The following is a 27,323-nucleotide window of genomic DNA, read 5'->3' as shown; positions in this document are numbered from 1 at the left end:
TTTCTGAAATTTAAAAGATTTTGAAAATCAACAATTAAAATCAATGTGTTCATGTGGTATCTATAAAAAAGATATGTTCCAATCAATAAAATACTGAATTACAGGATCTCCATGGTATGGAGATCGGTATGGATATTTCTTGAACAGGGCATTCAGTACAGCTGAATACCCTTCCCTGGACACCAACCTGAAAGACTCTATTTCTCACATGATGATGGAAAAAGTATTCAGCATTAGACTCTCTCTCTCTCTCTCTCTCTCTCTCTCTCTCTCTCTCTCTCTCTCTCTCTCTCTCTCTCTCTCTCTCTCTCTCTCTCTCGTAACTTTTTGACATTTGATTATTCTCTCATAGTAAGTGTGTGTTGATTTACAGATGATCTTGCTTCTCAAGATCTCTAGTTGAAACATCAATGACACTCCTATTATTTGTCCCAGGTATATAGTCAAGGGGGTCCCGCTGTGTTTCCAACAGTGTCCTTACATATGGAGGAAAAGCAGGAAGTCTGAAAAAAAAAAAAAAGCTAATTAGAAAAATGTAATTGAATTGAAACTATATCATATCATTAGCATAAGATTTTGGCAGAAAAATGAAAAAAGAACATTTGCTGCATATACTCATATTACCTGGATTCTTGAAAAAGATAATGGAGAATTATAGGATTAGAGTATAAGATTAGGCAAATAATAATCTTAATTTTAATCTTTAAGATCATTCCACAAAACAGAGGATGAGGCAAATTGACCTGAATCACCAGCAGCTTCAACTGGTGTGCTTTCATTGCCTTCCTCATTCAGTGCATCAACAAGTGCTGCACATTTGTCACCTGCAAAGGCATTAGCAGATGTTGCATGTCTGTCACTTTCAGATACATCAACAGGTGTTGTGTGCTTCTTTTCTTGAGAGGATTTTTCTTTCTGCCTCAACTTCTCTAGCTCATCTAATAAGATTACTCTATCCCCAACGATAGGAGCAAGTATCTCTGCCATTCTTTCCGTTAATTTCAATAGGACGAAGCCATTTATGCGGTTTTCTTGAAACAGAAAATAATGAATAGTGAATGTTAAATTCACAAGGTGGAATCATGGAACAATAACATCAAAATTTACAAAGAATAAAACCCATGCATTAAGCAACATGCATTATAAATATATTAAAATCAATAAGAATGTACGCCGAGGGTTTCCCCAAGCGACTCTCCATGGAGACTAACTAAGGAAAACATCCATTTTGTTGCAAAAAAAAAAAAAAAAAGTATAGTGTGCATGCAGTAGGCCCCATTTACATTTAACAAACATAAATGCTTAGCTTTCATCATTCATTAGAAAGTACGAGTATAATATACATAGGTAATACTGTAGTAACAAAATACATAAGCATGGTGATAAACAACTATAAAGATATACGTTAATTGGTAAGAAAAATTCTGATGCAAAGCTATATGCAACCTAATGAGCAAAATAGTACAGATTACCTATATGAATATAGGAAAATGCTGTTCTATATGACTGAATTGTTATTGTATTCTGTTACATTAAATACAGTGTAGGCAAACAATGTATTATATATATATATATATATATATATATATATATATATATATATATATATATATATATATATATATATATATATATATATATATATATATATATATATATATATATATATTCTGTGCTGATGACTGTCAATAAGATCTTGGGGAAAGACAACTAACCATGATGGTTGGCATTCTATTGTATTTGATAGGCAAATATACTTTAACACATAGATGCCAGTTGCCTTCCAGTTGCAGAATATACTTTGATTGTACAAAGACAGGCAAATCTTTTAAGAAATCCAATATTAAACAAGAATTTGAGTTGACATTATAGTTGATTCCATCCACCAGTAATGACTTGACAGCAGGTATGATATGATCATCATTTAAGGGGGCACCTATTTTATCTTGAATTGTCACTCTGAGAGTTTGTGGTAGACAGCCAAAATGTATGTTTTTCACTGATGAAAGAGATTCACTTTCTGCTGAAAAAAACTTTAAGGTGCGTCCACACGATCGAACGTTGTTCGACGGACAAAATCGTTACCATATCACAGGAGAAGCAGGATGACGTCATAAGCGGTGAAACGATGGAAGTGGATCTGGCAACAAGCAGTGGTACCAGATAAGGTTGTTTACCACCGTTTCAACTCTGCTCACAGGGCAAAGACCGGTGGACAATGTTCGAAGGTGATGCTCCGTTGGTAACTCAGGCATTTAAGTCAGTATGTGGCCTTGGACGACTAGTGCAGTACATCACTACCATGGTACACAAGAAAAAAAAAAAAAAAAGGCCAAAAAAATTGCACTATGCAGCATGATCATTGCTGTACTCTGTGAGGAGGAGGAGGAGGAGATGACAAGAAGGGAATGGTGTAAGGACTGGTTGCACAAACGAAATGAAAGGGGAAGCCATGCAACCATTTTCCAAGAATTGAGAACTGGCTATGAATCGGACTTTACGAACTATATGCAGATGGACCCAAATACCTTATACGATTTACTGGAAAAGCTTAAACCTTTTATAACCAAGCAGGACACCTGTATGAGGGAGAGCATTTCACCTGCAGCACGTCTGGAAGCAACGTTAATGTACCTTTCCACCGGGTGCTCCTACAGTTCCCTTCAATACAGTACATGAATTTCAAAACAGAGTCTGTCTGCAATCATTCCTGATATGTGCAAAACCATCTATGATGTGCTTAAGGATCCATACTTAAAGGTAAGTAATGCTTGTTTGTGACAGTGCATATAATATTATGAAGGTAATGAAAATGACTTGCATAATGTGAAATACATCCCTACAGTTGAGCATAGACACGAGATTAATTACATACATTATACATCTTGTTAGGTGTATGTAAAAAGACCTAAGTGCTTGGTGTTTGGCTACTCGTACATTACCCACCTTGAAGTGCAACCCGTCGGGTAAAACTACATCTTCACACATATGTAAAGTTGTTCATGAATATTGTTTCTAAACCTGGGACAAAGACATACTCGTACTATGACTGTTACTTTCACAGCTTTATTGTAAATATATTAATTCCACTTTCAATACAGACATAATTATGGTCGTACATAATTAGCCAACAACCTTGGATGAAAAGGTGAGCTTCCCTAATTTTCCCAGATAAAGTACCTCATAAATTAGTTTCTGTGCATGGATCCTATTTTCTTCATTCATCTTTCGCAAATCATTGGTATCATCACCAAAAGCACTTTTTTCATCGCTATCCTCCTTCTCCGATCGAGATAGTTCTTTCAGTTGATGAAGCGCTTCTTGAAGCACCTCATGCCTCTCGTCAGTGAGTAAAGACCTTTTTCTCCCTCGGGTAGTTTGAGTCTGAATGCGTGAAGACTCAGGCGTTGCAGGTCGTACATTATCATGCGATGTACTTGGGACAGGTGTGACAGGCGTTGGTGTTGTATGGGTTACAGAACCATCTTCATTTTGTTGAAGTATAGGATCATTGAAAATCTGAAAATAGATAAATGCCATTAGTGTATGTCAACGTGTATTAATGTTTTAATTTCCTGTCACACACACGAGAGAGAGAGAGAGAGAGAGAGAGAGAGAGAGAGAGAGAGAGAGAGAGAGAGAGAGAGAGAGAGAGAGAGAGAGAGAGAGAGATAATATATTATATATATCGAGAATGCATAAAAAACTTTAATAACATTTTTATCATATTAACACCCCAAACAGCAGAGGAGTGGAAGCGTGTAGCAGAGGGGTTTTCCAAGAAATGGAACTTTCCTAATTGCATCGGAGCAGTTGACGGGAAGCACATCCTGATAAGGCCACCACCTGATAGCGGCTCCTTCTACTACAACTACAAAGGAAGCCACAGCATCGTGTTAATGGCTGTCTCCAATGCAGACTCAAACTTCATATATGTTGATGTGGCCACTAATGGAAGAGTGTCGGATGGTGGAGTGTGGGATAACTGTTCTCTCAACCAGCATATTGAAGCAGGATCTGCGGGTATGCCAGATGATGAGGTACTCCCTAACAGCTCAAAAATATTACCATTATGTGATCGTTGCTGATGATGCATTTCCTCTGAAGCGTCATATCATGAAACCTTTCTCTCATCAAAATCAAAACCTTGAGCAATGTGTGTTTTCCTACCAAGAGCTTCCTAGTCAAGAGCTTGACGCACCGTAGAAAACGCATTTGGAATACTTGCTAAAAAATTTGAAGTGTTTCATAAAGCCATTAACCTTGAACAAAAAAAAGTAGAAAAAATAGTTCTTGCTTGCACTGCACTACATAATTACCTTCGCAAAGCACCTATCACCCCAAATTTGTGTTCGGATGCAAATATAGAAAACACTGAAGAAATCCCTGGCATGCTACCGCTCGAGTATGAAGAACACACCTCCACCATCAACGGCACAATTGTACGCGATCTGTATATGAAATATTTCAATGAGGAAGGTGCTGTGATCTGGCAAAACAGACATACATGAGGCTAAGTTACAATAACTCATGAGTAAAATTATAATAGTAATGTATCATAGAAATCACCAATGTTGCATATTGAACATACTTTACATTCCTTTGTTGACAAATGTATTATAAAGGTGGATTGTGGCAATAAAGAATAAATGGCCATGGTTTGGTTTTTCATTTTTTGGTTTTCTCATTCAAAGACAGGTAAACAGACAGATATACGACAATTACGTACTCACCTCATGATTAGACACTTCTTCAGGCACATGAGACACTTGGCTATCCATACTTGAAACGGATTCTCTCATGCTGTCGCCATCGTTGAGGAAGCAGAGGTCATCAAAACACCATAATATGGGGGTGTAAATGTCGTCAGCACCAGCCCCGACTTCTTTGATTTCTCCAGTTTTCGTAGCTCTCTTCTATATTGACTACGGATGGATTCTATTTTTTCTTCACTTCAGAAGCAGTAACAGATAATCCACTTCTATTAAGTCCTGTTGTTATTTCATTGATGGCCACGACACGTTTGTTCCTATCCTTGTACACATCAGCCTTGACATTCCATAAGCATGGATTTTCTATTAGTTCTATTAGTAGCTGGGTCTCTTTACTGTCCCAGTGGCAACTTTTCTCCTTGACTGAGGTACTGCTGGCCATATTAACAGGACAATTGAGAACTAGTGAACTGACGGACTTTGAAAATCCTGTAACCAAGTGACTTTGTTCGTCGTGTGCCTGGCAGCATCGTATACTTCCACACCAGACAGTGTTTGACGTTTCGATGCTGCGAACATGGACAGTGTCCAGTACACCACTTGGTGCTCGCTTCTGATGTCATCAGCGAGCCTTTCCACTTTCCACTGGTAACAATTTTGTCCGTCGAACATTGTTCAATCGTGTGGACGCACCTTTAGATGATAATTTATATGCCAGTTTCATCTGATGTCTCTCTGTTAGTGTACCAGTGACATTTTAAAAATTTCTGGTTTGCTATTAATTTTTTTTGAAATACTGATGCTTTCTTTCAAAGTTCATACACCATATATTCCTTAAAGGCCCAATTTTTTCCATCATTGATGGAATATGTAGCATATAATGGTGCTTAGGGATTAGTTTCTCCTGACCAAAATTTTTTTTTTATTTTTTTTAATGTAGGACACAATATTATTAGCCAGAAATGGCAGGGAATCTTTTTCTACTACAGGACTTAAAATGTAGTCCATACACCTTCTCAACATCAAATATACATCCCATGCAGCAAAACTTTTCACTGTGTCAAGATTAACTAGTTGAAGTAACAATAATAGCAGCTCTAATTTCTGTGAAGCACTCCCAATAATTTTGCCTGATGTAAAGAAAGTGTCAGTAAACATGTTAGGTTTAGTATTGTTAGGTGTACTGATCTGACTTAGGGAAGAATTCAAATCAGCAACCGTGACCAAATTATCTGAGTGAAGGGCTTTTAGTATTTCATAAATTGTGACTGGTATTACTCCCTCCAAACAGTGATGCATTATATCAGGTGTGAAAGCATTAACCACAGAAAAGTATTCAAGCATAGAAAACACACCTGTATTTGATGCCATAAATAGCTGCATCTTGTGGGTCACCATCAATATACTTTACCTGGTTGGCATATATTGCATCTGTTCTTTCCAAAAGTTCTGATGGTGCCCTAATTTCTCTAAATTTGCTATATTTTACTGTGCGATGCCTACAAATTGAACCAGAATTTAAGTTTGTTTGAAAACCTGCAGTGGCATAAGCAGATAAATTGTCTCCAAGTACAAGCTCAAGTACAGCTTTCACATGTACTTTTTCTCCTTTAACAATTATGTCAATTCCATTGTAAAGACTGCAGATCTGCCAGCAATGGTTCAAATAATGCATGGTACGTTGGATCGTATTTCTTAAGAAACTTGTGCCTTACCAACAAACACAAAAATACCATGTTGCTTTTAATTCTATACCTAACTGGCATATTTCCTATGGCAAAGTAGACTGCTGTTAACTTGTATTTCCCACGTTTTGCTCCAATGGGATTGCACACCTCAAACTCATCAATATACAAGTGCAACTTCAAACAAACAGAACAATCGCCCAAGGAGGTAGCAATTTTACCATCACAATTATCATAAAGCACATTAGATTCATGCATGCTATGTCTGTTTTTACATACCATTTCAAAGACATTTTTATTCTCAAGAATAGCCTTAAGCAATTCACAAAGTGGCGCATAATGATACTTGGATTGGGCATCATGGCATGTCAACAAGTATTCTTCAGATTTTACAAATGGAAAATGATTCTTTACATACTCATTAACCTTATAACTTGTGTCTAATTTAATCCAATCACCAACAGCTGTTTCATTACTAAAGGGCCGTCCACACGACAGGCAACTGTATGGTGGGCACTCTGATTTGCCCGTAATTCTCTCGCATTGAAACAGTGTTACCAGATCAAACTGTCCAATTAAGGCGGCCACCAGGCACAGGCAGGCGAACGTATGACTTGGGTCAGACGGCGGGCAGAGGGCAGTCAGAGCTGTACCAGGCAACGTCGGCCAGTGGGGTGTTCGGTATGACAACATGGGACGTAAAAATTGTAGCTGGACAGTTGAAGCTAAACGCATAGCTTTGTGTACAATAGTTATTGCTATGTGCAAGAAGAAAAAGGACAGGAGAGAGAAGAAACAATGGTGTAAGAAATGGTTGGAAAATAGAGCAACATTGGGAAGTCACGTGACCCTTTTACGTGAATTACAAAGTGATCATCACAGGGACTTTCACCACTATATGAGAATGGACCCAGATACTTTTTACAGACTTCTAGCGAAAGTGCAACATCGGATTGAGAAACAAGACACCAATATGAGGGATTCCATATCTGCATTAGCTCGACTGGAGGCAACCCTCTTATTTCTCAGCACTGGAGCCAGCTACTCATTGCTCCAATATTCTACACAAATTTCAAAGCAGAGTTTCTCACAAATAGTACCAGACACCTGTCAAGCTATATATGACGAACTGAAGGATGAGTATTTGCAGGTAATGTGTGTAGTGATTAAAACTATTAACCCATCATATTATATTGCAGAGATAATGACATCAAGGTTTACACTCTGCAACAGTAGTAGTAGTTACTAGGACAGCAAGAATCACAGACTATACTCATGAATAATAATATCAGTTATGTTAGTTATTTTTCCTACAGTCACTTCAATGAAAATACATTGACCATACCCCATCAATCAGTTGTATTTTGCCAAGGTAGAACAAGTGGCTTAACGATCGGTTATTTACTCAGCCCAATGATATCCTTGCGTAACATGCATGATAGTAACAAGTAATGCATTCCATTTTTTATTACTTTCCCATGTATACAGTACAGTATAACAATAGAAAATGGTAGTCAGGTGTTACTTAAGGAGAAACAAATACATTAATCTACTTACAGCATAATAGGTCATTCCCACTTCGGGAAACCTAGTCACCACTCACATTACTCAACAACCATTGTTGACGCTGAAAGCTTCCCCAGTTTCCCCAAAAATAGAATTTCATTTATAAATCTTTGTGCATGTATCCTGCTCTCCTCTGACATTTGCCGCAAATCGTGAGCCACAACGTTCCCAAAATCACTGTAAACATCAGTAATCTCTTCTGCTGACGACATTGCCCTCAGTTGCTGAACTGCTTCTTGAAGCACTGTATCTGCATCCTCACATTCCCTTTTGTCGCCCTTTTACTGATACTCTTGTTTGGTGTGGGTGTGCGCTTACGTTTACTTGTATGTTCAGTTGTCATCAGTGAAGTAGTGCGGGTGTCCTGGCGGGAACAAGAAGGGTTACCAGACGTTGCTGTATCGGTCGGTATGTCCCTCAACAGAGGATTGTTGTAAATCTGAAATAGGAGAAACAAGTGAACTCATCATGTCACAAGAATGTAACACACACAGGTATATATGGAATGACAAATACGACTATTAAATCTCGTGTGACTGGACATCTGTATTCGATTATGTTACAAAGAAATGTTTATTAATTAAAGGCTCCCGAGTTAATTAATTATGGAGAGAGAGAGAGGGGGGGGGGATGGGGAGGAAGGGATTCGTAAATGAGTGTGGGAGGAGTAGAAGGTGGAAATTGAGGTAGGGAAGGAAGGGTGGATGGGGTTACGTCGTCGTCTTTGAAACTTTGCTTAGGATTTTTGGGTTTCACAAACTACAACTAAAATCATGGAGTAAACTCTTCAAGTATATAAACTTAAATTTACTAACTACTATAATACTATAAATTGAGTGTCGTAAACATTGTGTCATAATGCGTTAAATGAGACTTTATGGGGTCCGAAATGCACAAATAGTAGTTTGTCACCTGACCAAAGACATTGTGTGAAGTGATTTAATATATTTAATATACATAGCAAATTAACAGTTAAAATGGGTTTCCTTATGTTTACAGACGCCTAGTACCCCAGGGAAATAGCAAATTAACACTGTTAAAATGGGTTTCCTTCCTTATCTTTACAGACGCCTAGTACCCCAGAGAAATGGAAGAGTGTGGCAGACGGGTTCCAAACAAGATGGAACTTCCCAAACTGTCTGGGGGCAATTGATGGAAAGCACATTGCCATAACGGCTCCAGCTGGTAGTGGTTCTTATTACTACAATTATAAAGGCAACTACAGCGTCGTGCTATTGGCCATATGTGACAAATTCTGATATCATATATGTAGACGTTGGTAGAAATGGGCGAGTGTCTGACGGTGGTGTGTGGGACATTAGTAATATGAATGTGTGCATTGAAAATGGAAGTGCAGGTCTACCACCGGATTCCATGCTTCCTGGGAGTGAAAGAAAATTGCCATATGTTTTTGTGGCAGATGATGTTTTTCCATTAAGGCGTCATATATTGAAACCATTCCCACATAGTAATCGGAACCGTTCTGAACGGATTTTCTCATACCGCCTCGCTCGGGCTCAACGTACGGTTGAAAATGCGTTTGGAATCCTAGCCAACAGATTTCGCATGTTCCTCACACCAATTCATCTACCTCTGGAGAAGGTTGAGAACATTGTCCTAGCATGCACGGCTCTCCACAACTACCTACTCAGAGACCATGTTAGTACATACATACAACATGATGGCCCTCTGGAGTGTGAGGACATTTCACTATGCACAGTTGCCCCTGGTAGGTGGAAACATAATCAACAGTTAAGAGGACTGCAGAGGGTGGGAGGAAACAGCACCGTGGAAGGCAGAAACGTGCGGAATGACTACATGGAATATTTCAATTAGGAAGGTGCCGTGGCTTGGCAGGACAGATGGACATTGTAGTGTTACATTAAACACTTTAAACACTTTAAACACTTTATTATGTTTGTCTGTAGTACATATATAATATTATGTTTGTCTGTAGTACATATATAAGCTTAAGGTACAATTAATTGAAAGACAAACAGCCCCTTATGAAGCACAAGCTTTTTGGGCACACTTAATACCTACTTAATACTGAAATGTAAAACAACACTAAACTAAAAATCTAATTGAAGAAAATGTAAAAAATAAATAAATAGCAATAACAAAAGATTTAGGGATAAATGGCTTTGCAAGAACAGGAAGGAAAGGAGAAAAATCATAATTATACATGAGAAATAGAGAAAATTGAAATGGAATCTGATTATAAACAAGCAAATATTTGTTTTGAGAATAATTAAACAAACAGAAATAAATATGTATATATACTAGAGGATATAAACTATTTTAGTTACAGAGGATATGAACTATTTGGTTACAATACCAAGAAACAAAATAATTGATATTGATAAAAATTGATTGAAGTACAAGATGTGTCAGTATTGAGACAATAAATATTCTTTTAGTTTTCTCTTAAAGATATTTACGCTTAATAAATTTTTTATATGTGACAGGGTGCTATTCCATATTTTGGGACCTTTATACATTAGAGAGTGTTGGTAGAGAGTTAAGGTATGATGGGGAATCTGTAGAGAATGCCTGTAGCGTGTGGAGTGGTTATGAGTTAGGGTCAGGGTATTGTTGTTGTTGGAATTTATCAATTTGAACATGTATGATGCAATAGAGAAGTTTGATAAGTCAGAGAGTTGAAGGATTTTCATAGATTTAAAGAGTGGAGGTGTGTGTTGGAGGAAGTCACTATTAGTCATGATTCTAATAATTTTCTTGTGGAGGATGTTTAGATTTTGTAGATGACATGGGTAGGTAGTGGACCAAATTGGATTACAGTAGGTTAAGTGTGGGTATATATGGGCATAATACATGATTTTCATAATTTCCACTGGAACAAAGTTTTTTATTTTCAGCAATAGAGCTATTGATCTAGATAATTTTAGGCAAAGGTTTGATATGTGATATTTAAAGGTAAGATTATTGTCAAATGTGACTCCAAGAAATTTTGTCTTAGAAACTTGCGTGATATCTTTATCTAATATGGTAAGTCTAGGTAAGGGTTGGTATTTGGTGGTGGTATTTGTAAATAACATGTAGAAAGTTTTAGCTGTGTTAATTGTTAGGCGATTTGCAAGACACCATTCAGAAAAGGCAGATAATTCTAGGTTGGCTCTGTAGATTAGGTCAGTGGGATTATCACCAATCATGTACAAGGTGGAGTCATCAGCAAACTGTATAGTGTTGAAAGCAGTAGAGGCATTGCTGATATCGTTGATATATATCAGGAAAAGAATAGGGCCTAAGATGCTACCTTGTGGCACGCCGAGATGTATAGGTTTGATGGTTGATTTAGAGTTACTGTAGGATGTAAAATGAGATCGGCCAGTTAAATATGATTTGAACCAATTTTCCACACAACCGCGAATACCATAGTGACGTAATTTGTCTATTAGAATGTTTGGGTCAACTGTGTCAAAAGCTTTGCTGAAATCAATGAAAATGGATATTATAGACTTATGTTTATTCAAGGCATCGTGTAGGTCAGAGGTAAACACATTTATAGCGTCAAAAGTATTTAGTCCGGGGCGGAAACCAAATTGCCTATTATTTAAGAGTTTTTGTGAATTGAGGTAGTTCATGAGGAAGTTCTTCATAATGATTTCAAATATTTTAGAGAACACTGGTAAAATAGAGATTGGTCGGTAGTTTGAGATATTAGTTTTACTTCCCGATTTATGGATAGGGATAATTTTTGCCAGCTTGAATCTATTAGGGAAAACTCCATCTTTTATTGAATCATTGAATAATTTTGAGAGTGGCTCTGCTAGAAGATTTTTGTTCTCTGATTATTTTCACAGGTATTTCATCCGTAGGGCATTTTTTATTTTTTAAGGCAGAAATAGCTTTTACTATGTCATTTCCTGTCACTATGGGAATATTCATGGAATTTAGGAAATTACCTCTGAGATAAGAAATGTGTGAGTTTTGAGCTCTAGGAAGCTGGGAGCTAAGTTGAGGTGCAATTTGTGAAAAATAGGTGTTGAATGCATTTGAAATTTCATGTGGAGTGTGTAGGACTGTGTCATTATAGTGTAGTGTGTGGGAGACCGTCTTGTTATTATTATTAATGTTTTCTATTTCGGTAATTAGTTCCCAAACTTTTTTTGTGTTAAGTCTAAAATTTTCAAACCTTTGTAGGTAATATTCAGATTTTTTGCGTTTTATTAAGTTATTTAGATAATTTCTGTAATGTTTGTAGTGGTCCATTGTAATTGACCCTAGTTTGTATAGTTTGTACAGCTGATATTTATGTTTTGTTGAATTTATTAACCCCTGTGTTAACCAAGGCTTACTCAGTCTTTTGGATGTGATAGTTTTGGTTATTTTGGGGAAGCAGGAATAGTATATTTTATATAATTTATCCAGAAATATGTCGCAGTTTGTGTTTGTGTCACTGCTAGTGAGGTAGAGATTCCAGTCTGTATTTGATAGGGTCTGTGTGAATTTCAACCGATTTACTCTATTTTGTAGCCTAAAATCAACTTTGTGGTGAATATTGCACACTTTATCAGAGACTGGAATATTGATAAACACTGGAAGGTGGTCACTGATAGGAAAGTGGAAAATTCCAGAAGAGACTGGTTCATTGAAGTTTGTCCAGACGTGATCCAATAAAGATGGGGCTGCAGTTGTATTTATGTCTGAAAATCTTGTTGGTCGAGATATATGTGGGAAGTAATTGTTTGATTGCATAGTTGTAATGAAAGAGTTAGTAGGAGGGTGTGACACATGTTCAAGAAGGTTTATATTGAAGTCACCTATGAGTATATTCCTGTTGTTTGTGAAAAAGTTATTTGAAAGAAGATTTTATCAATATATGCATTAAATTCATTTACTTTAGCATGTTTACTATTTGTTCTGTAAATACAAGAAACAGAGTAGGAGGTAGTAGGTAGAATAATTTTCACACTACATAGTTCAGCATTTTCATCACACATGCAAAAATCCTTAATAATTTCACTTTGTAGGTCAATATTTACATAAATTGCAACACCCCCACCTGGAGAGTATAAAGGCCTGTGAACATGATATGACTTATAGCCATCAATTTCGTGAAGGTGAACATTATTTGCATTGAGCCAGGTTTCACTTATACATAAGATATCAGGGAGTTTGGGAAGAGATTTGATAAAAGAGATTACTTGGTCATAATTTTTGTTTAGTGAGCGGGCATTTATATGGAGAATATTGATATAGTCAGCGCTACTTCTTGGTATAACATTCATGTATGAGGTAAGGTCATGATAATTACAGATATCATCTAACTCAAGAGATAAGTACATGGAATTTATTATTTCTATGCCGATGCTATCAGATTCATTGTTGTCTTCTAAGTCGTTGAAAAGTGTATTGAGGAGATTCTCACTAGTAAAGTTCATGATATAGAAAGGGGAATTTAAGAAAGGCTAGTAGAAAAGGGGGCAAGTATGGGTAGCAGAGAGGGAGGAGGGAGTGGAAGGGATTTGGAAAAGTTTAAGGGAGAGGAAAGGAAGGATATGATAAGTAGAGATAGAGAAGAATAATCAAAGAATAAGGAAATACATAATAAAAAATTAAAATAAAAATTAAATAAAAAGAAATTGGAAGGCTTACCAGGTATGTCATAAGAAGGGTGGAAGGTAGATTGCAAAATGTTTGCAGAATTTGGTGATCAAAAAGATTAAGTTGATAAAACTATAAATGTTCAAGATATTGGCAAAGTAAAGATGATAGAATAAAGCTTCATACCCAAGATATTGGCAAAGTAATAGATAAATAGGCAAAGTAGTAGATGATAAAAGAAAGTTTCATATGATGAAATCTAGAAAAAATTAAGATGAATAATAATAAGTTGGAGACATGCATAGGATATGACATAAAATATATACACAGGAAAGGATAATGAATACATTATATATATAAATTAAATAGACATAAAGATATCTAGAATGTTTGGTAGGAAATATTGCATCATGTTGAGTTGAGAGCACATTTAAGACTGGGTCAGAACAGGATATTTATCTAGGAAAATGTTCAAAGACTGTTCAGTGGTTATCATGTGTTTTTGACTAGATATTTTTAATTTAACAAAGATCTTTCCATCCCTTGTGTAGCACTGTTGGAAACGCTCCTTGTTTTTTTTCCTGATACCCCAAACTGTATTGAAGATATTGCGTCGTTTTGGAGTGAGACTTTCATTAATATAGAGGCTAGGTTTAACTTTTACACAGGCATCCATTATTTCTGCCTTCTTTGATCTATTTAGCAGCTTTACAATTATTGGTCTCTCTTTGTTTTGACTTTTTGAACCTAACCTGTGAGCAACATTGATGTCAGCATGACTTAAATTGATGTGCAGATTATCTTTAACTGAATTCACAACAAGGTCAGTTGAGTTTTCATGGTTTTGTTCTCTGGGCAATGCAGGACCACTAATTATTATAGTATCTCTTCTTTCATATTGTTCTACATCGTCTAGTTGATTTTCAAGTTTACTGACTGTATCCTCAAGTGAGGTCACCTTGTCCTGCAACTTTTCAATTTTTTCATCTTTTTCCTTGGAAAGAATAGACAGAGCTTTCACTATTGTGTTCACTATCACTTTACCTTCTTCGGACAGACGAGCAATGTCACTGGAGATGAAGTCAAGGATTTGTTGTGGGTGCTTGTCCCATGGCTTGAGTTGGTGTCTTGACCATCTCGGCTATGGCTGTCCCCTGCTTCTGTCCAACTGGAGTAGATACCACAGCTGCTACGTCAGACCCTGCCGCACTCCTTGTTTGCACCATTTAGCTTGCGAGAATCCAAGTAGTAGACTACGTGCAGGTATAATGGAGTAAACAGGTACAGGGGCGAATCTGCGACGAGCCGGGGTTTGTTTACGTTTGGCAAATATTGTTGGAACAGTCCAGCGGCGGAGGCAGGGGACTTGTTTTGCTGGCTTATTCTTCCTTCACATCCTTCTATGTACTGGTTCTTGTATGGATCTTATGGCGGAGACATACCCGGAGCAGCCCGTAATGGTTCTTGGATAATAAGCGGGTGTAGCAAGCAGAAAAAATGTGGAAAGTGAGGAGCTCCAAGGCACACGTGTTTCCACGTATCAAGCTAAATATTTAAAAACATGACCATCATATAATGCTTGGATAATACACTGCATGAAAGAAAGTGGTCCATCTGGTACATGGCAATATTTTGTGATATATTTCAGCTTTCAGCGAAGGGTCTCTCTCTCTCTCTCTCTCTCTCTCTCGTCGGGTGAGTGGATAAACACTCATAAGGATTGTTCAGTACTATTGGCCTTAACGCCACACTGATAGTAGTGGTGGTGGTGGTGGTGTGCGTGTGTATGTGTGTGTGGCGACGGTTTTTCAGTCCATATCCTATCTTTTTACAGTGTTTAGGTTTAGTATTTGTAATAAACGGGACACTGTCTATGAAATATATTGCTATCTGGTACATCATGTTTACAACACCATCTGAGAGAGAGAGAGAGAGAGAGAGAGAGAGAGAGAGAGAGAGAGAGAGATCTTAATTATACCAATACGTATACGTACTTACCTCACTATCAGAATGAACATCTGTTGTTACGTCGGTAGGAGTGTGTGTGGGTCTCTCTATGTTGGTCACCGATGGCTGGGGGTCGTCACCATCATTCAAAAATGACATGGAATCATAACACCATAGGCGTGGCATGTATACGTCATCTGCCCCTGCCCCAGATTTCACTGATTGTAGGAAATGCCTCCGTTCTCGTCGATACTGGTTTCACAGTGTATCGATCTTCTTTCTCACTTCTTCAGCAGAGAAAGACCAACCACCGTTGTTCATGTGTTCTGCTATTTTGTGCAGTGTTGTGGCCTTTCTGTCTATTTCTGTACTCCACAGTCTTCACATTCCACAGACATGGTTCCTCTCTGTATAAATCTATTAAATGCCGGGTTGCTTCCCTTGTCCACTTCTCCATGCTGGATAGACAATGAGTTCACTCCATCTAGTCGACAATTGATACAGATACCGACGGAGGGCATGGTGTTGACTTGTAACATTGTGTATCTGGCAATGTGATTCCTAGTCTCGAGCCTATTCATTGTCTCACCAATGGACACGGCCATGGTTTTCTCGTCTATGACGTCATCTACACTCGTGACTGCCATCCACACACAAAATTGGTAACAGTGTCTGCCCGCCGTGCATTTGCCCGCCGTGTGGACGGGCCTTAAGTAGTTTTGAGAAAGTTTCAGAATCCACAGAAGTACAGCCAAGTTCTAAAAGTTCTTTTCTTATAGAAGCTTTATAAAAGTCCTGTTTGAGTTATAAGGTGTGTTGTCTCAGAAATTATTGATTCTTGAATACTATTTGGCAAGAGATGTTTTTCTTTAATACTTAATATAAAAGTAACAAACTGCTTCATGAAATCATCTGCAGAACTTTTAGCAGGATAGTGATCCAGGTGACAAGTCTCTCTCTCAATATTTACTTCATCAGATGCATTTCCATCATCTCCAAGATGAAGTTCAGAATCCATACTAGTTGCAATCTGACCATCATCTGAATTAAAAAATACCTTTGTTCCATGATTCCTTGCATTATGTTTTTTGAAGTTCAGAACACTGAAAAATTTTTTGTTACATTCTTGAACATGGCAGAATAATTGGAAGTTAGGTATGTGCTCATGGTAGAGTTGTAAGTGTTTGCAATATTGTGAGAAGTTAAATTGAGGTCTTTCACAAAAAAGCACACTTCATTGTGTATTGGCTGCTCGACAACTAAAGCATGATTTTCTCTATCCTGAAAGAAAAAATAATAATGTTAGACTCCAACACTTACCAATAAATCTTGGACCCAATGCCTCTAATCCTATAGATGCCAGCTAGTTGGCTACTCCATTCAAGCTCCACTCACTACACATTTCAAAAACCTGTAATGGGATTGAAATTAAAATAAAATTTTCACAATACTACACACTTCTTGAGTTGCAATGTTGGGTAAATCTGCAGGATAGGACCTCCTTTTCAATTTCCATTCAATACAATATAAATAATATAAATTTAGAGCAACCAGTGCCTGCTTCATTCCATCCTTACTATCACACAAAATAACTGTGTCATCTGCATACATAATAACAAACAGTTTAAGATACAAGTTTAAGAAATCACCATCAAAATTTATATAATTGCAATTATATTCAATTAATTTATTTTCAATATCATTCACATAAAAAGCAAAGAGCAAAGGTGATAAATTTTCTCCCTGTCTTACATTACAAACAAAGGTGTCTGAGGTCTCTTGGTTAAGCATGACATATGCCTTGATGTTGTTGTACATGTTTCTGATCACATTCAGAATTTTACCTTGCACCTTTTCCCTCACAAGCTTATACCATAATCCTTCACGCCACACCATATCAAATGTTTTCTTGTAATCAACAAACAAAATAGCTTTCTTTTTTTTCCAGTTAAATAAATTAATTATGCATTTCTGTAAAAATATATGATCAAGATTGGAATATCCATGTCTGAAGCCAGTTTGTGTTTCATTAATTACAGATAAGGTGTTTGAATATTCATTTAATCTTTCATTGAGTATGGAAGTAGATAGCTTCCCCATGCAGCTAAGCAAGGTAATACCCCTGTAATTATTTACATCCTGGATGTCTTCTTTATCTTTATAAAGTGGCACTATTATACCCACTAACCATTCAGATAGTATAACACCAGTGTCAAGTATTTTATTAAATATTCTAACATAAAGAGGGCATAAGAAATGTTTTGTACTTTTAATGTATTCATTTATTATCATGTCAGATGCTGGGGATTTATTATTTTTTTACTTCTTAATATTTTTTAATTTCCTCTTCTTCACTTATAGGACCATTGATTATTGATAAGTTTTCATTATCCACACTTTCTTGCTCATTAGCAATATTTACATCACTGTACTCATAATGCTCATCATCCGCTAACTTCTTAAAATGCTCGCAGAATTCATTTAATGTTATGGGAATCTGGCAATATCTTTTCTATTTAGAATTTTCCAATATGCTTTAGGATCATCAGTCTTGCATTTTCTAAGTTCCTTTATTAAATTATCTCTATTCTTAACCCTTTTTAGATTAACTTTATATTCTCTGCTTTTCTCTTGTGTTGTTGAAATTCACATTACTCCCATGGAATTGATATCTGTCAAGCTTTGTGGTATTGCTTTCTAGATGTCCAGCACTTTTTATCATATCCCACTGAGGTGGCATTATTTGGCTTCTTAATGTAAGTTCTTTTCTTATGTGGTGGGAATGTTGCAAGTGCCGGTTCAATCAATATTTGTTTCAACTCTAGATTAATATCATCTAAGGGCAGTTCTTCCAATTTTGTGATTAAATTAATTAATCTTAGTTTCATTATTATTTCTCACATATAAGGGCTGTTTCTCAACATGCCATTTACTTGGCCTTGCACTTAAGTGTCCTGAATAATGTGTCTCTTGGATCACAGCAGGCACCTTTCTTTGCACCTCGCATTTGATTTTTTGCATGTAGTCCAAAGTGTACGTCAGATAATAAGGGATCAAAATCTGATACTTTAAAAGAAGCAAAATTTTGCATAATCACAGGTGATCCTAGAAAATAATCTATAGTTGTGTTGTGTATGGTTGTAGGTTTCCCTGTACTACAATCCTCTCCTAACCTTTCATTAAATATGTAGACTTGATGATTTTTACATACCTCTACCAATTTTTTCCCATATGAATTCCTGTCTGGGGTTAAATCTTGATTACTTCTTGCATCATTTACACCAAAATCACATAAACTTACTTGAGGTAATTCAGCATCCACAAAATCACCAACAGCATCAGTAGGAACATCAGACATAGTAAGAGTGTGAGCATTGAAATCACCACAAAGAACATGAACATAGTCATCATAAGAATATGTCATCAAAAAGTCATCCAACTCATCAAAATGATCTTCCCTAACATATCTAGAGTGTGAGGATGGAATATAAACACAGCTTAATACCAGTTCTCTGCCAAAATTTACACTAGCTGCATCAATTTTGACTGAAAGTAAAGAATCATAATTATTACAGTAAAACTGCAGGGTTGGACCTCCCCCTTTTCCTCCATCCCACCCCCCCACCTTCCCCAACAAGATTGGGGGCCTATGGGGAATCAGGGGTTTTGGAGGGAGGAGACATAAAAGAGCGATAAATGGACTTTAAAAATTTAGGGAAATTTCCCTAGAAATTTCCCTAGAATAAAAAAAAATTGGGGATAAAATTTGTTTCAACCAGTACACCAGAATAATTATATACCTAACCTAACCTAGCCAGGGGGGCTGCGCCCTCCCTGGACCCCCCCTAAGGTTATTAACCTAACCTAACCGGGGAGGGCTGCACCCCCCCTGGACCCCCCCAAAGGTTACTAACCTAACCTAACCGAGGAGGCTGTGCCCCCCTGGACACCCCGTAAGGTTACTAACCTAACCTAACTTATATCCTTGGCTAGTAACCTAGCCATGCGATAGTAACTTAGCCACGCAATAACAGTACAGTACCTAGGGAAATTTCCCTAGATTGAAAAAATGCATTTATAGCTCTTTTATACCTCCTCCCCCCAAAAACTCTCAATATGATGATAATATAATAAGAACTTCATCAATGTGACTTACGTTTACGGTTGGTGTGGAGATATTAGAAAATACGTAATAAATAACAAACTTATCAAATTAGGAAGACTGCAGCAGCAGCGGTCTCCTGAGAACGTAGAGCATCATACGAGCTATACAGGGAAGCTGCCTCAAGGAGAAATGCATGGAAACGTTTATTCTCTTCCTTGTAGGCCATGAGAAACATGGACCTTGCCAGGTAACCAGCAAAATGTTTCTTCCGGCGTCCGTATAGGGGCACTTTAGCCTTTGCTTCCCTCCACAGCCATTCGATGGTGTTTGTGTGTGTGTTCTTGTCAAGAGGATCGACAAAGTTAACCGAGTGGTTAACTGTCAGGTGGCGGAATCCTTCGTCCTCGAGACAGCTTTATGCCTTCCAGCAGTCTGATATAATGATGCTACTGGGCAAAATACGGTCTTTGATGATGTGCGGGAGTGTGTCTCTGTCCCTCTTTTCAACGGGAACCATGAAACACTGTTGGGTCTGCGTCTGCCGACACACTCCCCCGAACACCCACTGACCCTCAACGAGACGACTGATGTTATATTTTCTTTTTCCAAACAAATTTGTACGTGAAGCACTAACGAATGTATACGTTAATGAACAATAAAATTGTTTCCAAATCCAAATTAGATTTTTCAAAAAAAGTATTTTTATAAATGCTCTCTTGCCATGAACACTTGCTTTTCTTTTTGTGACCTTTTGCCACCTTTTTCTGGCACCGCCAAAGCTTTCTATCAAGAAATAGAACAGCCTTGTTCCCACACTTGTCACAAACTCTTTCTTCTAGAATTAGTTTGTGGCAAACGCACAAGTCAAAGAGATCCTTTAGTTTTCCAGTATATTTTCTAACATAGTCAAATAATCCGTAATCGCAGTCAGCACACCTATCTCCCGCCATGGCACAACTAAGAGTATATCAACAGGCCACCCTTGCCAGCTTGTGTAGCTTCACTCGGCAGGGATGATTGTGGACTTAGTTTCTGGAGGCGGCGCACTATTAATTTAATTACTACGGCCTTACAAAAGCCTTCCCCCACATTGAAAACATCACAGACATGTTCTATAGTAAGTACTCTATCACGTTGCAATGTGTTTTTAATGAATAGAGAGGAGGTCCAACCCTGCAGATATACGATTATTACTTATATGCTTACATCTAAAGCTATCATTCTTCTTCGTGCCTATCAGTAAACCACCAGACTTGAACCTACATAATTTGCTTCTGTTCTGAAAAATAATATCAAAACCAATATTTTCCATAATCCCTTTTACATTAATCATATCAGTATCATCACATTTAGTTTCACATAAGCATATCACATCAAAATCTTGAATAAAGTAAACAAAATCCACAGATAACAGTGTGTTGGAGGTTTTACCTCAAAACCTTAAATTTACCAGTTATATGCAAGTTCCTATAATGCACGTAAATAATATTGAATACAACATGTGGCCAGTACTTGAAAACCTGGACACAAAAACGAAATATCACTTAAGTCACCACATTGGGCATTGATAACACCTTTAACACCTTACAGCAGTTTAAAAATTTATTCCACAACTACTGACATAACATCATTGCATGCATAAGTCCTAAACAGACAAAAATAACAAAACACATAAATGCACATGGGAGCGAGGCTTGGCAGCATCTAAAGAAAACATGCCAGATATCACTGGCTCAACTTTCTTTTTATTCAAGACCCGATTTATGCTGTTTTTTTCCTTTATCACTTGAATACACATAGTAAAGTCAATTCATATCATCTCCATATCATATTTAGCCGGTTTTATAAAGAAAAAAAAAATTCCGAAAACGTATTGTATCGGGAACTGTTAGCACATTTAAAAGGCTAACTTACGAAAAGGTAAATTACAAAATAGATTTACCCTTACTAAAAGGGCTGACTTCTGCGGAAGGGTAAATTATGTTCGCTATTTACCCATTTCACCAAATTTACCTTTAGCTCATATAAATTTACCCTTTTCTTACCCCATATTTTTTACAGTGTGTAGCACCTGCTGAACATCGCAAGTTCTTGTATACCTAGGGACAGACGGCCACAAGTTAAAAACTCCCCTTAAGAACCTGGTGACAAGAGGATGGCTTCCTGCACTGCAACCATCCACAGTAATCCCCAGGGAGGAAAGTGCATCCCTGGCAGTGTTGATTGAAGTATAACTGTAGTGCTGAGAAATTAATTATGTATATTTCTACTTTTTTTTCCTAGGCTAGGGCCCATGTAGTGTGCGGGGGTGACCAGAATCTCAGTACCATGTGACTAACCCCTCCCCTTCCCCTCCTCTCCTCAGTGTCCTTTTGTCCTTGCTTTCCCCCCCCCCCCTCTCAGCGTCACTGTGTTGACCACTTCTATAACAAATTTACCCCGTGAATAAACGTAATTTCTCCTGCTTGGCCAGGTTATAGAGGCGAATTTTTCACCTAATCCCAGAGAATGGGGAGCCCTTAATATGATAAAATTAATTCTATAATGGTAAGGTCTTAAACCAGCCCAAACAAATCCCAGATAATTACGCCGCGCCAATGAGGTTGACGAATCTGATAAGTCTTCTTTGCTTCGCTGCCCTGTCACCCCTGTTGCTACGCAAGCCGGGAAGAGATACCAGACTTTGACTAATTCCCCAATTGATTTCAAAAGTCCATTGAATTAAACTTCTTAAAGTAACAACTATAAAGTAAACAGTAACTTAATTATTCATATTTTTCATCCCTGAACTCACAACCTAGTCGCCCCCCCCCCACTAAAAACAAAATTATAACTTAATAAATTTCCCCATTGGAAACCTTTATCCTTAGTTTCCCGCCGATTTCCTCACAAGCAAAGCCAGTCTCTCTCGGATTCTCCTCAGGTGAGCATGCAGTCTGATAGTCTCCCCCTCCATTCCTGTAATATTAAGTAAGTGTTTATTTAACAATAATTTTACTAAAGCCAGTCTCTCTCGGATTCTCCTCAGTCTCTCTCGGATTCTCCTCAGATATTCCTGATGATAAACTGTTTTCTGAGTGGATAGATATTCGCATTTTTTCGTTCTTTTTTTTGTTAGTTTTCTCCACGGGACTAGTGAAACCACCTGGTTCGAGATCACCGTGTGAGACTGTCCTCAGGTATATACATACTTTTTGGATATATATTTGTTATTTATTTATTTATTCTCTGGTCTCCCCCACAACTCAGTAGTCGCGAAAATATCTCCATCGTAGTTTTTATGTAATTGAAGAATACGCTACCATTTATTTTGTATTTCTGAATTATGTAACTGAAGAGTACGCTATCATTTATTTTGTATTTCTGAATTATGTAACTGAAGAGTACGCTACCATTTATTTTGTATTTCTGAATTGCTTTCTTTTTATTATTATTATTTCGGATTATTCCATTATTTATTAAAAATCATAAAAGTGTCAGTATTTGTATTTCTCTTAATCCAGTGTTAGGATCTGTATCATCGTCTGCCACAAGGGAACTCACACCCCTTAGAGGGCACTAAATAACCAACACTCCTGTGGAAAGTGACAGAAAATTCACATCAGTTACAGTGGGAGCAAAGGGATCGATGTTCCAGCTACTACAAAACTGTAGCCACCTGTTGACATGTGGCTGGTACTGCCTCGCAGTCGCAGGTCTCCAGGAGGCAAGGAGGATGTCCATACCTGCTTGAGAAATGCCCCTGTCTCGCAGACGTTGCCGGATAAGAGGCAAGCCATCATTCGGGTGTGTCGGAGAATGGGGTGTTCCTCCTCCGTCGATGGGTGACGCAAGATGTGTGCCCCCCTCAGAATCAGCTGTGGTTCCTTGACCAGCAAAGTGAGTAGAGTCCCCATCCAGGGCTGGGACGGCCAGAGGCAACACCATCTACCCCTTCGCTGACTCTGGTCAAATTTTCTGTAGGCACCTGGCAATCAGAGCAAAGGGTGGGAAAAGGTAGATAGTTCAAACTGCGACCAGCAGATGGAAAAGGCATCAAAATGTTATGCATCTGGGTCAGGTTTCCAGGAGCAGAAACGAGTCACTTGAGCATTCAGTCTAGAAGCAAAGAGATCAATGCTCGGAACCCCAAATACTTCAGAAAGGGCCCTAAAGAGTTCTTCATTCAATTTCCACTCATGCCTGTCATTCACAGCCCATTTATTAAACATTAGGGTTACTGGCCCGCATTCCGAATCCAGTGAAGTCGATTTATTAAACACTCCTGGAGCCCGAAGTGTCGGGAGAAATCTATCGGGAGCCTGACACCCTCCGAAAGCACCTACGAATTTTGCTTGAGAACGTATTATCCTCTCATTCATGGTAAAAATGTGTTATGATTGTATGGAAATACGTAATAATGGAGGTTAAACATATTACACGAATACAATAATTTTTGTCAGTACTTAAACTTTTTAAAAGAACTTGGTGTTTGGACGTGACGTATGCCTAGGGGCCTGTTGTCGTGGTGCAAGCTTCTAGCCTGTCTTCACTTCTTACCAACATCTCTACACCTCCCTGGAGCTTCAACCATGGTATGTATAGCACTATTACTTGTCAATATTACATGCAGAGCCCAAATAATATGTGTGGAAGCTGTTTGTCGTTAGAAAAGCTTGCAGAACAGCTGCAGGATAGCTGTGGGTCAAGTTGTTTTGGTAAGATTATTTATGGTGAATTAACTTTGTGTTGATTAGTTTAGCCATCTCACGCAGGTTAATTAATTGTTATTGTGATGGAGCAGGTCTCTGACAGCCGCCAGCTAGCCAGACAGCCAGTGAGCTGTTCAGGCCAGCAGGCTTTAGCTCTGCTTCCCATATATGTTGACATTTCATTTTGTGGCATTGTTATTGATAAATCATACAGGTAAAAATGTACATTATCTGGATAGCTTATTTCTTAACTAACATGATATAACTGTAGCGAGCATAGTAAATCAGGAGGAGTCTGCACATAACCAAAACCAGCCCCAGCCCAATGCAATCTCATCATTTGAGGATCCCAGAGAATTACTTGGATAAGTTTTTGGGATCCATTTCTGATCATATGGCATATCTGTTAATAGTAAATGTTAATAGTGGAGTTAGTTAGGTTTGGTTTGGATAGGTTAGGTTAGGTCAGAGTAGCATATTTTTAGGAGAGGTTAGATTAGGTTTAGGTAAGGCCTAACCTAATCTAACCTATCCTAATCTTACATAACCTATGTATCTACATATACCTACATAGTATAAAATGTAACCTAACCTATCCTAATCTAACTTATCCTAACCAAATCTAAGCTAACCTAACCTAACTTGAACTCCACTTATAACCATGAAGTCTGCGGCCATTAACATTAATTTTGCTAGTATTTTTTGTGAGGGAGGACTTAAGAAGATGAATTTCTTTTTAGGCTGGCATTCTTCCTCTTTTGCACCTTCAACATGCTGATGAAGCAAGGTTGCCAAGGAGACTGGTCAAGGATCACCAAAACCCTTTTGCTGCCTACTCTGAGGAGGAGTTCATTCGGAGGTACCGGCTGTCAAAGGAGTGCATTCACACCCTTCTTGGCCAAGTGGAACCAGATTTGCCAAGAGCCAAGGATGGACGAGGTAAAGTAAATTGTATTTTGTTTCTTGCTTCTGTTCCTCATTTTTTCTTGTGACTTCAACATTTTTCTCTAAACCAACGTATACCTTTGTTCTCAGGTGCATATTTCATACTTCTTTAATTGCTTGTAGACAATGATTTTATCTTGAATGATACATTATTCTAGTCCCATTAATTTCTCATTCCTAGGAATTGTTCTTGATGAGAAATTAACATAATTTTTCTTTTGCCATGTCTACAGGTTGTAGTATTCCAGCATACCTCCAGCTCCTCACAGCAATGATGTATTTTGCCACAGGAAGCTTCCAGATATGTATGGCCGACTGCCTGGGGATGTCTGCTGCCTCTGTATGTAAAATTGTTAGAAGTATCTCAACCATTTTATGTACTCTAGCTCGGACTTACATAAAATTTCCAGAGCCAACTGACATTCCTGACCTTGCCTCCAATTTCTTCAATATTGCTGGCATACCAGGTTGCATTGGTTGTATTGATGGCTCGTACATCAATATAATAAGCCCTGGAGGTGATCATGCGTAACTCTATAGATCACGAAAGGGCCACTTTGCCATCAATCTTAAGGGGATTTGTGATTATAACCTAGTATTTAGAAACATAATATGTAGCTGGCCAGGTAGTGTGCATGACAGCAGAGTATTTGATAATTCAAGAGTGTGCCATCTGTTAGAGGAGGGAAATTATAGTGGGTATCTCCTGGGTGACTCTGGGTACCCATGCAGGAAATATTTGCTGACTCCGCTTCTTTCACCAACAACTGAGAAAGAACGGAAGTATAACACAGCTCACATTAAAACCCGAAATGTTATTGAAAGAGCTTTTGGTGTGCTGAAGCACAGGTTTGCCATTCTTAATAAAGAGGTGCAGACAAAACTTAGCACAACCAATATTGCTAGATTACACAATGTTCCCATGCCTGATGAGATGGATGAGGATGAGGTACTTGGAAATGCAATCCCAAACATGAATGCTGAGCAAGCAGTACCCATTGAGAATGCTGCCAGTGGCTTGGTATTACAGAGCCGCATAATTGAGAACTGGTTTTAAAATGTGCCAAATTACACGTGCTTTCCTCTATCCCAAAATTGTAATGCATATCATTTCAATCTTAAACTCAATTGCATCTGTCATTTGATACATTGTTATGTGACTCAATACAAGATACAAGTACTATGTAGGATGTAATTATATATTTTCCTGTGAAGGACAAGACATGAAAGAAATGTTATATATAATTATATATGAACCTCAAAGTGTAGGTCATGAAAATAAATGGAGGTCAAGATTTGTTTGTTTTTTTATTTGTTTTCACTCAAATATACAACACACACACACACACACACACAGACACACACACACACACACACACACACACACACAGGATACTTACAGACTGCTGGGTCTCCCAGAAGCTGGGCTGTAGTACTTGCGTACTTGTTCCATAGTGCTATCAACATTATGCATAGTCTGAAAAAATGCATTTGTTGATGTTTGCAATGCCTGAGCAAATGCATTTGCAGACATATGCATTGTCTGAGCAAATGCATTTGCTGCCACTTCAGCTTGATTGCCAAGCTTCTCACATAGAGCAGGGAAGTTTTGCAATGACACTTTCAAGTCGTCATTCAAGGTCTCTGCACCTTCTCGAATAGAGCGGAAACATTCCTCCCTCTCACTGCGTAGGGGTCTCTTTCGGCCTCTACGGGTGGAGGGTCCAGTTTGTGATGTTCCTCCTGGTGCTGTTGCTGGCCCTGCTGGTGGTGTTGCTGGTGCCATTGCTGGTGCTGTTGCTGTAACTGTTGGTGGTGCTGAAGCTGGTCCTGGTGGTGGTGCTGTCGCTGGTCCTGGTGGTGGTGCTGTTGCTGGTCTTGCTGCTGGTGCTGTCGCTGGTCCTGGTGATGGTGCTGTTGCTGGTCCTGCTGCTGGTGCTGTTGCTGGTCCTGGTGGTGGTGCTGTCACTGGTCCTGCTGCTGGTGCTGTTGCTGGTCCTGCTGCTGGTGCTGTTGCTGGTCCTGCTGCTGGTGTTGTTGATGGTCCTGCTGCTATTGTACATGCAGGAAGCATGTCGTCGTCAATTATTTCTGCTAGATGAGA

General features: G+C 38.2%; 1 protein-coding gene and 2 long non-coding RNA genes across 5 annotated transcripts; 2 read left to right on the top strand and 1 right to left on the bottom strand.

The window, feature by feature from the left end:
• Positions 1-2,100: 2,100 nt before the first annotated feature.
• Positions 2,101-4,658, top strand: LOC135099757 (uncharacterized). The gene is made up of 2 exons (XR_010268343.1): positions 2,101-2,760; positions 3,745-4,658. It is a non-coding gene; the product is annotated as an uncharacterized LOC135099757 (long non-coding RNA).
• A 3,191-nt stretch (positions 4,659-7,849) lies between these two features.
• On the bottom strand, positions 7,850-15,474 carry LOC135099756 (uncharacterized). Its single transcript, XR_010268341.1, has 2 exons — positions 14,576-15,474; positions 7,850-8,402 (listed from the first exon to the last, which is right to left on the bottom strand). It is a non-coding gene; the product is annotated as an uncharacterized LOC135099756 (long non-coding RNA).
• A 4,817-nt stretch (positions 15,475-20,291) lies between these two features.
• LOC135099755 (putative nuclease HARBI1) lies at positions 20,292-26,461 on the top strand. Of its 3 annotated transcripts, none has more exons than XM_064002262.1 (4): positions 20,292-22,553; positions 24,045-24,157; positions 25,015-25,213; positions 25,453-26,461. In XM_064002262.1, exons 2-4 carry the CDS (start codon positions 24,068-24,070, stop codon positions 25,749-25,751), a joined length of 588 nt encoding a protein of 195 aa, XP_063858332.1. In that variant the 5' UTR covers positions 20,292-22,553; positions 24,045-24,067; the 3' UTR covers positions 25,752-26,461. The 3 variants fall into 3 exon arrangements, with proteins under 3 accessions (XP_063858332.1, XP_063858333.1, XP_063858331.1); XM_064002263.1 differs by having other exon boundaries at positions 20,292-23,462; positions 24,076-24,157; positions 25,453-26,460; XM_064002261.1 differs by having other exon boundaries at positions 20,292-23,462; positions 25,453-26,460.
• Positions 26,462-27,323: the final 862 nt, after the last annotated feature.

This window comes from Scylla paramamosain, chromosome 4, assembly GCF_035594125.1.
Source record: "Scylla paramamosain isolate STU-SP2022 chromosome 4, ASM3559412v1, whole genome shotgun sequence".
NCBI classification, from domain to species: Eukaryota; Metazoa; Arthropoda; class Malacostraca; order Decapoda; family Portunidae; genus Scylla; species Scylla paramamosain.
This window is presented reverse-complemented; position numbering and strand designations above follow the sequence as displayed.

Bases quoted from the DNA above. Each gene is read 5' to 3' on its own strand.
- LOC135099755 (XM_064002262.1), top strand. From the start codon at position 24,068: ATGCCTAGGGGCCTGTTGTCGTGGTGCAAGCTTCTAGCCTGTCTTCAC. The intron at 24,158-25,014 runs GTATGTATAGCA...ATTTCTTTTTAG, and splicing joins TCCCTGGAGCTTCAACCATG to GCTGGCATTCTTCCTCTTTT. The intron at 25,214-25,452 runs GTAAAGTAAATT...CCATGTCTACAG, and splicing joins AAGAGCCAAGGATGGACGAG to GTTGTAGTATTCCAGCATAC.